This window comes from Mastomys coucha, unplaced genomic scaffold (assembly GCF_008632895.1).
Source record: "Mastomys coucha isolate ucsf_1 unplaced genomic scaffold, UCSF_Mcou_1 pScaffold5, whole genome shotgun sequence".
Lineage (NCBI taxonomy): Eukaryota > Metazoa > Chordata > Mammalia > Rodentia > Muridae > Mastomys > Mastomys coucha.
The window spans coordinates 8,556,685-8,567,271 of NW_022196911.1; the positions used below are offsets into that span (position 1 = coordinate 8,556,685).

Here is a 10,587-nt window from a genome sequence, read left to right on the forward strand (position 1 = left end):
CTCCCTCTCTCCCTTCCTCCCTTCCTTCCTCCCTTCCTTCCTTCCTCCCTCCCTTCCTTTCTTTTCTTACAAAACTGGTTCTATGTGGACAACACTGCCAGGTTTGGCTGCCAGCTTGGGGTTGGGTCATGGTTGTATGAACTTTTGTACTCAGTTGCTTTGTAGTCAAAGTCTGGAAGACAGTATTGCAGGCAATAGAGCTGTCATGAGATTGCAGAGTGGGAAAAGGAATATTCTAGAAACCATTCCTATGATATCTTGGTGAAAAATCTGGCTGCACCCTACCCATGCTCTGAGAATTGAGATGGAGCCGAGCTGGTGAGCAATGGACAAATTTTTTCGACCGAGGAAAAATCAGGGTAGCATACCGCTGTGACTTGGTTATTACTGATGATCCTTCTACAGCTCCACAGATATAAATAAGAGTAACAAGTGGGACTGAAAGAAATGAAAGATGCACAATTCAGAGATGAACAGAGCACCTAAGACTGTAGTGAAGTCAAAGGTTGAGGAGGAGGTCATGATTGTTCACAGACCAGCAACACTTGGGAGAGGCCCAGGGACCAAGTATTCAAAAACCTATGGTGGTGTTTCTCATTTAAACCATCACAAGGATCTGCTCCTACTGTCATGTGCCCTCCTAGAGTCCCAAATGTATGTACACACACACACACACACACACACACACACACATACACACACACCATGATTTTAAACTTCACTTACATTTTAAGCTTTGTTTAATTGGTTTTCTCTTTTTCAGGTAAGGTCTGATGTACGTACCCCAGGTTGGCCTCAGAGCTAGTGGAAGCTGACTTTGAATTTCTGATCATCCTGCCTCCATCTCCACCTCCTCAGTTCTGGGATTGCCACCCTTAGTTTGTGAAGCACTAGGCATTGAACCTATGACTCCCCGCATCCTCTGCAAGCCCAGCTGAGGCACATCCCTAGCCCTAAAGTTTAGTTAGTCTTCCAGTCTTGTAAGTCACATACTTGGAGCAATACGTGCTGGCTAATTTCATGTCAACTTGACACAAGCTGGTATTGTCTGAGAGGAGGGACCCTCCACTGAGAAAAAGTGCCTGCATAACATCAGGCTGTAGGCAAGCCCGTAGGGCTTAGTTAGTGACTGGTATTGGAGGGCTCAGCCCATTGTGAGTGCGGGCATTCAAGCGCAGTGGTCCTGGGTTCTACAAGAAAGCAGACTGAGCAAACCATATGGAGCAAGCCAGTAAGCAGCACTCCTCTGTGGCCTCAGCATCAGCTCCTGCCTCTAGGTTCATGCCCCTTTTGAGTTCTTGTCCTAACTTCTTTCAGTGATGGACTATGGATGTGGAAGCATAAAGCAAATAAACCCTTTCTGTTCAACTTTCTTTTGGTTATACATAGTGTTTCTTCCCAGCAACAGAAAGACCTGAGCATGGTTTTGGGAGGATTGTGGAAGGGCTTTGAAACTTTGGTCTAGAAAACTTTGTGAGGGTTGAGTGCTGAGTAGGCTGCTCTTGGAAGCTAGGAGTGTTAAGAGCAGTACAGAGGATGCATGCCTGGCTTGTGAAATTTCAGAGCGAAGCAAAGATTCTACTGGTCTATTTGAGTTAATAATCTGTGGTTCTGCTCAGGTGGGGCCGATAAATCTGCTGTGATTAGCAAGAGACCAGAACCACTAAAGTAAAAATTTTGCTTTGCTGGAATAGTTGATGTTGGTCAGCCGGAACTTGGGAATTAGTGGTGTTTAAGAAGAGACCAGCATCGATGAGGTGAAATCTGAGGTGAAATCTTCTGGGATGTGTTTCCTCAGAATAAGCACACAGATGCTGTGTCCCAGAGGCGGCCAAAATTGTACCTTGTGCTGGCAGCTGAACTTGGTAATGTAAGAAACAAGAACAATATTCAAGTACACTAGTCATAGCAGGCATTACCCAGATAGTACTGGTTTGGAAGGCATGAAGGGGTCATGGAGTACAGCGGAGGCTCAGCACTGTGAGAGGCCAGGATAGGCTGTTGGTGAAGGTGCAGCCTCTGTGGCAGTTGATGCCCCAGGATTGGAGGGGTCATGCAGAGAAGTGGAGGCTTGGCGCCATGAAGAGGGCCCAGGGAAAGCTCAGTTACAGCAGAAGATCTCAGAGCTTTGGAGATGCCAGGACCATGGGCTGACTAAGGACAGCTGCGGTAGTGGAGTGGGGCCAGCTAGAGCTGTGTGTGCTGCGGAGGGCAGGGCCAGAGAATTGACCCAAGTTCTTTGGAAGAGTCCAGAAGATTGTGAGTGGGTTCCAGACATTTGACCCTGAGTTACTTACAGGTGGAGTTTGATTTTGATTTGTTCTGATTGTTCCTGTGCCCTGGCTCTTCCCTCTTGAAGTAAGAAAGTATTTAACTCACTTTTTTTTTTTTTTTATCGGAGCCTATCGTTGAAAGACATTGGATTTTTAAAAGGGACTGAATATTTTAAAGAGGATGAAATTCTAAGTGCTTTGAACTTTTAAAGCCCATGGGATGAGCCTAGTGGCAAGGCTTGTTTAAAGGGAGATGAGGTGCTGAGTTGACCTGACGGCTGGCGGGATTCAGTCCCTGTGGATGAGGGCTGAGAGTCCCAGTTGTTCAATTGCCATCATCTGTGTCCCCTCAGCCCTTACCTCCTTGCTGCATGGGCTTCCCAGCAAGGCCTCTTGCTTCATCAGGCCCACGAAGGAAAGCAAATCCTAGACTTGTGGAATAGCCAGTCCATGCGGGGTGACCACATCCTTGGTTTTTGCCATTTGGTCCTGCTCCGGGCTACCTAACGGTGGCCTGCCCTCCCTGAAAAAATAATGGTCATGAGTATCTTAAACAGCTTTTGAGACGAGATCTCATGTAGCCCAGGCTGATCCCAAAGTTGGCTGCTGGGATCACAGGCGTGAACTGTCGTGTCTGGTTTGTGTGCCGCCGGGGATTGAACCCAGGGCTTCTTCATACATTGCCAGGCAAGCTGTCATACCAAGAATGATACCTAGAATGACAGAAGACTCAGTAATAGAATTGCTTTCAGAAGGTCCTGAGAGATTTTGTGTGTGTGTATGTATGTGTGTGTGTGTGTGTGTGTGTGTGTGTGTGTGTGTGTGTGTGTGTGTGAGAGAGAGAGAGAGAGAGAGAGAGAGAGAGAGAGAGAGAGAGAGAGAGAGCGCACTCAAGCCTGTTTGCCTGCTTCCTCCTCCCAGACCAGAGCCTTGGCTCACTTCCCAGAAAAGCAAACAAGACTTCAGGTGAGCCTAGTGTATCCCTGCCCTGGCCCTCACACTGGTATCACAGGGCAAAAGGTTATTTCTGGTTGGTTGCTTTCCAGATGTATCATGCTTGAACAGCAACTTGATTTCAAGCCACCGCAGTTCCAAGAACTTTAAATGAGACGCCGCATGAAACCCCGGTGGCAGTCCAGAGCAGGCCTGGCTAAATCGGTGAAGGCCCTACCCAGCCATGCCCACTGTGGACGATGTCCTGGAGCAAGTTGGAGAATTTGGCTGGTTCCAGAAGCAAGCTTTCCTGTTGCTATGCCTGATCTCAGCTTCTTTAGCCCCCATCTACGTGGGCATCGTCTTCCTGGGCTTCACCCCTGACCACCACTGCTGGAGTCCTGGTGTGGCTGAGCTGAGCCAGCGGTGTGGCTGGAGCCCCGCCGAGGAGCTGAACTACACTGTGCCAGGCCTGGGGTCTGCGGGTGAGGCCTCCTTCCTCAGCCAGTGCATGAGGTATGAGGTGGACTGGAACCAGAGCACCCTTGACTGTGTGGACCCACTGTCCAGCCTGGCTGCCAACAGGAGCCACTTGCCACTGAGCCCTTGCGAGCATGGCTGGGTGTATGACACTCCTGGCTCCTCCATCGTCACTGAGGTACTAATGGGTAATGTAGACATTGAAAGCAACTCCTCAGTGGTTCAGTGTTTTTCTGGGGCAGGAAGGAGAGGCCCAACTTCCTGTGTGCTGAGCAGGGAGCAGGCTGTGCCTTGGCTCTTTGTGTCCTCCTCATCAATTGATGACACTGAGGCATAGCTGCTATGTGGGGGACCCGCTTGTTGTTGTTTTTCTTAAGAATATTTTACATTGTCAGGCAGTGGTGGCACACACCTTTAATCCCAGCACTTGGGAGAGGCAGAGGCAGGTTGATTTCTGAGTTCAAGGCCAGCCTGGTCTACAGAGTTCTAGGACAGCCAGGGCTACACAGAGAAACCCTGTCTTGAAAAACCAAAAAAAAAAAAAAAAAAGAATATTTTACATTTACTTATAAATGTATGTGTATGTATATGCATGTAGGTATGTGCATGTCACAGTGTGTGTGTGTGTGTGTGTGTGTGTGTGTGTGTGTGTGTGTGTGTGAAGTCATAAAACACATAAAACAGCTTGTAGTTTTCTCCTTCCACCCTGTGGCTCCCAGGGACTGACCTCCAGTCATCAGATTTGGCAGCAGGCACCTTTACCTGAATATCTCAGCAGCTCAAAGCATCCTTTCTCCTTTAACTGACTCATCCCACAATCTACAGTCTTCCTGGTACCTGCTTCCCTGTCTGTGGTTGGTGTTGTGGAATCCCCTCATCCCCTCAGGCGGTAGGTAACAAGTACCCTAAACAACGGCCAGAGAGATAGTCTAGGAATTGCCTCCACGTGCCCTGTCAGACTATGTGATACCGGCCAGGCCTCCTATTAGCTGGAGAGAGCTGGCTGGGTAAGTGCCTCAGTTTCTCTGAGCCTTGACTTCTCTGTAGTAAGCAGTATTGCAATATCTTTACCCCCTGTATTGTAGGGATCAGCTGAAAACCAGGAAGATGATCCCCCAAACGTAAACACAATTACACTGCTTATGGCCTAGAGGTACCATGAAGGTATCCAAGGGGCTTGACTCCACCACGAAGTTACCTATTTGTGCACTTAACTTTGAGAGTCCTTTTGTTTGTTTGTTTGTTTGTTTTTGTTTTGAGACACTATGTAGCCCTTATTGGCCTGGAACTCTCTTTGAAGACCAGGCTGAGCTTGAATTTACAGAGATCCTCCTGCGTCTGCCTCCCAGAATGCTTGGGATTAAAGACTTTGCCACCACACACACACACACACACACACACACACACACACACACACACACACGCAGAGAGAGAGAGAGAGAGAGAGAGAGAGAGAGAGAGAGAATTAGTAGAAAGTGCCATAGACAGTAGATTTGCCCTTCGATGGACTCTTCTGACAGTGTGGGGCAGAAGCTATGTTAGCAATATCTCGGCTTTTGCCAGGGCACAGCTCACGTGGGCCATGGTCCTCCCCAGCCAACCCCGCCCCAACACGTGCACATAGGATTTCTTGGGATCCCTTCCTCCTTTCTTCCCTTTTCCTTAAAGGTTTTAAGGTCAACACAGGCAGGGCTGCCGCTGGGAGGAAGCCCAGTGCCTCTTCCCCCTGGCCTGCTCGGCTTCTGGTTACCTGCAGAATGAGTGCTAGACGCCTCGGTTTATAAGACATCCACTCTCAGACTTCTTCCATTAACAGACAGCAAGTTAAGATGGCTTACCCAGCAGGGATGCTCTGCTGGGAAATCTAGCAGCTGACCGACACAGTCTCCTTGTGACTTCCCTCCTCTACCTCCTGAGTGCTTGGATGACAGGATGTTTATGTACCATTGCATAGTTTATGTGGTTCTGGGACTGGAACCCAGGGCCTCATGTGTACTAGGTAAATGCTCTACCAACTGAGTTACATTTCTCAGGCCTACTTGAGTTCTTTCTTGGCTGCCTTGTCATCTCCCACTTCTTGTGAAGCCTTCAACCCTATCACCAACTCGATTCAGAGCCAGCCACCAGGCTTAGATGGGACTGCTCCTCTAGCTAAACAAGATCATGTACGTTGGCCAGTAGGGTAGGGTTGCTGTGAAATATAGCATGCCCAATTGAAGTTGAGATAGACAACAACTGTTTCTATGTAGCACAGGCTGGCCTCAAACTCACAATGACCCCTCTTGCCTCAGCCTCCCAAGTACTGGGAGTTAAGGTATTAACTACCATACCTGCATATATATATACATATACATATATAAAACATTGTATATTATACACATTATATAAATACAAATATTACAAAGGGTGTAGTGTAATAATTATTTTGCAATAAAATTATGTAATAAAATTATATAATATATAACTTAAAAATCCCGTGTAATATTTGTATTTCTAATATCAGTTATCAGAAGAAAATGTCATATACTATCTGCAACCTCATTGTCCACTAGCCCAGTCTGGGTGATATGAGACTCTGTCTTAAAAAGCAAAACAAAACAAAAAAAACCCACAAAAAGATAAGAAGGTAAAGTGACTTGAGAAACAACATTCAAAACAGATGTATGGGACAGAAAGACAGGATGTAAGAGGCCCAGGTGCTTCCTGGGGTTTACGGGTCATGTCTAATTGAAGGGTTCTGGCTTAGGGGAGTGGGAGAGGAAGCTGGGGAGCCAGGGATGGAGGCCAGAGGAGGTAGATGCCTGGGCGGGTGGTGAGGTGGTGCCATGTAAGGTTGGGGTAGAGGGGAGGGGACAGACTGAAAACGACAGAAAGTGTCTTAGGAGGAATTGACTGTCCACACCCAGGGGGGCTCGAGGCTTGGTGACTATGTTATGTTGGCTTTTGTAGTGGTACAGGGAGGGACAGTGAGGGCCTGGCTTTGGAAGGCAGAGAGCACTGTGCCGGGCTGAGTTTGAAAGCCCGTGGTAGCCATCTGGAAATATTCAAGGGTAATAAGAAGCACAGGTGTGAGGGCTAGGAAGTGGCTCATTTGGTGAAGTGCTTTACTGTGCAGTCACAAGGCCCACGGAGCACACGCAGGATCTGCGTTCAGACATTCAGAGTGCCTGTTAAAAGCCGGGTATATGGGAGCACGTAGCTATAACCCCATTGCTCCTCTAGTGAGATGGGAAGTGGAAAGCAAAGAGACCCCCAAACCTTGTGGGCCAGCTAGCTGATGCACAGAAGGGCAAACTGACAAAGGGCTGGTGAATTGGTTCAGCTGGTACTGAAGGAGAGCATCAGCTCCTGCAAGTCGTCCTCTGATGTACACACCCATGTGTACACACACACACACACACACACACCACACCACACCACACCACACCACACCACAGCAAATAAAAAAAAAAAGAGACCCTGTCTTAAACAAGGTGGAGAGTAAAGCTAGCACCCAAGATTGTCCTATGACTTCCATATGTATACCATGGTATGTGCATACCTGCAGTCTCACACATGTGCACACACACCATACACACAGGTACACACACACATAACATTATACACACATAAACACACTTCACACACAAAAAGAAAAATGAAGTGGACGTCCATAGAGGACAATGTTCACCTCTGGCCTCTGTGTACAAGCATGTAGATGCACACACATGTGCACACATACAACATGTGCGTGGAAGGCAAGGCAGGAGGGCAGTGGAGACTGGTCTGGACAGGTGCTACCTCCTGTTTGCTTTTTTCATTCCAACTGCTTTCAAACTCCCCTCCCTTTATTTCTTATCCCAAACCAGAGAGACTGGAAGCTAAGTGTAGTTACTCATTTCTGCTGAACTAATTTTTAACTCGCCATTGCCTTGGACATTGGAACTTGCTTTCGGGAGGAAGACAAATGACCTTTGTTTAGGTCCCACCCCAAGACTGAGGGATTGGGATCATAAGGCTCCCTGTGGAGAGGAATTAGATGTTCCTTAAGTTTTGATGCCCTTTCGTGCTCTGTGAGCCCCGGCTTCACAAAGCCCACATACCAGGCTCGAGAGAGCCACTGGCCCCACCAGGTGTAGGCATTGAGCAACAGGGAGCAAGCAGACTTTGGACAGAGGTGAGCTGAGGTGGCCACGTAGGTACTTCCCAAACTTACTTGCATTTGTGATCCACTGAGGTAGAAGCTACAGAGGATGGGTGTTTGAACAAGGACCCTGGGTGACTGATAAGGCACCTAGCCCTGATACAACCCCAGCAGGCACAGTACAGAGGCCTGGGAGCCCCCATCCCCTCTATCCTTACCTTCTCTATGGGTCAGGGCTCATTGTAGGGGCACAAATGTGTCTAGGGTACAGTGGATGGGCAGAGTTTGGGAGCAGGGCCTCTAGACGTTGATACTGGACAAGGCTTGGGGGAGTGTTGGTTCTCAGGGAGTGGTGGTGAAACTGAGTCAAGACAGGCAGGCTTCCCCTGGCTATGGCATCTATATGGATCCACCCACAGCCCCAGGGTAGAGTGGCCATCTCCACCTTTGAGGAAGGGGATAGAACATCCTATAGCAACGGTAACTTGCAAAGATCAGGTTGAAAACTAACGGTGGGGGCTGGAGAGATGGCTCAACAGTTAAGAGCATTCACTGCTCTTCCACAGGTCCTGAGTTCAATTCCCAGCAACCGCATGGTGGCTTACAACCATCTATAATGGGATCTGATGCCCTTCTTCTGGTGTGTCTGAGGATAGTAACAGTGTACTCACAGACAGTAAAATAAATCTTAAAACAAAACAAAACAAAACAAAACAAGAAAGAAAAGAAAACTAACAGTGGCCAAGAAGGGATCATGCTAAAGCCTAGGGGCAGCATTCCCATGGGCTTTCCATCCCCTCGTGGCTTTAGTGACAGACAGAACATTGTCACAGGACAGAGTGGATGTACAAAGTGACAATTGTGTGGATGAACATATAGGATGTTGGATGCCCCAGGACACCCAGGGCTGTCTGCCCCAGTGTGTCCTATTGGCAGAGCACAGGGCAAGGAGGAAGCCTGGAGAACTCTGGGCCTCTGAAGGACACGTTGAATCGGTCTGTGAGACATGTAGTAGCCCATGAAGATGTGTGTTAGACTGGGGTAGGCAGAGAGAATCCAAGTGACACTGTTCAGGGGTTTGTCACCCCCTCCCCAGAGTGACAGATAGCAGGGTCTGGGCACAGGTTGGTGGGGAGCAAGGTTGCTACTTCTTCCTGGTGCTGAGTGGCAATGCATGACCTTGTATGTCTTTCAGAAAAACAAGGGGCCCTGTCAATGAACGCATGGGCCTGTCCCAGCAACCTCAGCCAGTTGAGTGCCGCATCTCTAAGACTTGAAGTCTTTGACTCACTCTGTGATAGGTCAAGGGCATAGCTCATAGGTCAACTTTAGAATCACGGGATGAGCTAAAAAGAATCTTAGCATTTAAATTAAAATGGTTCATCATTTACCAGTTTCCTAAACCCACAGAGCTCACAGCAGCCCCGGAGGGACACAGCATGAATGCTTTCCACTGGGAAACTGGAGCCTCAAGGTGTTTAGCAATCCCTTGCTCTCTACTTCAAAGTGTTGCTCCAGGCTGTTTGAGCTATGGCTCCACATCGAAGAGCAGAGGGACAGGGAGGACAGGGTAGGGAGAGCTGTGCCAACCCTAGGGAAGGCAAGAGGCATTACTCAACACTCATGCCCAGTGTCCTGGAGTCTGACCAGTCTACCTTCCTCAGCTCTCAAGAGAAAGTGAGCCAGCTGTGCACAGGCCTGGGCCCTGTGCTTTGGGCCAGTGGGAAAAAAAAAAAAAAAAAGGCCTTGTGCATACAGATAAGCACTGGAGAAGCCAGGACACTTAAACACCCAGCTGAGCTCTTCAATGGGGGGTGTGGGGGGGCGTAGTTGCTCTTCCGGGAATGCCAGGAAAGATAAAGTTTTACAAGCTGGTGATCCTCTGATGTCTGATGAGAAAGGCCCTGCCTGTATCTTCCAGAATTCTTGCTTTTACTTATCCCAGGCCCTTTCCCCTAAGTCACTATAACTGCTTTTAGGCCGTAAAACCCATTCTTGTGAGTGATGTCACTTGTGTTTAGAGCAGCCTAAGTGACTCTGTGTTATCTCTGGGCCCAGACAATCTGGACTCCTACAGGCATTTTGTTTACCTCAGTCAAGCTCCCTAGACCCTAAATCTTGGGCACTATCTCTGAGTCAACAGTACCCATTCTTGTGAAAGAAGCCAGATGTACTTCTTAAAGAATCTCAGTGTAAACATGTCTTAAATTGTTGTGCCCATGGGTCTGAGTTAATTGTTATCTGAATACCTTTTTTTTTTTTTTTTAAAGCTCTGGTTAAATTAAAAATCAGTCTGCTTTCTATTCTTTGTTTTTTCCCATTAATTAATTAATTTATTCATTTTACCTGATCGATGTCCCCCCCTCCCAGTCTGCCTTCACACAGTCCCTCTTCCCCTCCTCCTTCCTCTTTTCCTCTGAGAGGATGTCCCCCGCACCCCCCTCCCCTGTCGCCTCAAGTCTCTGCAGGGCTAGGTGCATCCTCACCCACTGAGGCCATACAAGGCAGCCCAGTTAGGGGAACAGATTCCACAGACAGGCAACAGATTTAGGGACAGCCCCTACGGAAGAATTGGGGGAAAGATTGAGGGCCTTCGAAGGGGATAGGAACTCCACAGGAAGACCAACAGAAGCAAGTAACCTGGACCCCTGGGAGCTCTCAGAGACTGAATCAGCCAAAGAGCTTACGCAGACTGGACCGAGTACGGACCCCCTGTCCCCCACATATGTGGCAGATGGGCAGCTCAGTCTTCACGTGGATCCCCCAATAACTGAGTTT

General features: G+C 48.3%; 1 protein-coding gene across 1 annotated transcript in view; it reads left to right on the plus strand.

Moving 5' to 3' along the window:
- The first annotated feature begins 3,271 nt into the window (after positions 1-3,271).
- Slc22a1 (solute carrier family 22 member 1) overlaps positions 3,272-10,587 on the plus strand; it is a 36,136-nt gene continuing 28,820 nt past the window's right edge. The window contains exon 1 of the mRNA XM_031352070.1: positions 3,272-3,864. Coding sequence (XP_031207930.1) covers positions 3,451-3,864 — 414 coding nt within the window. The 5' untranslated portion in view covers positions 3,272-3,450. The remainder of the gene's footprint in view (positions 3,865-10,587) is intronic.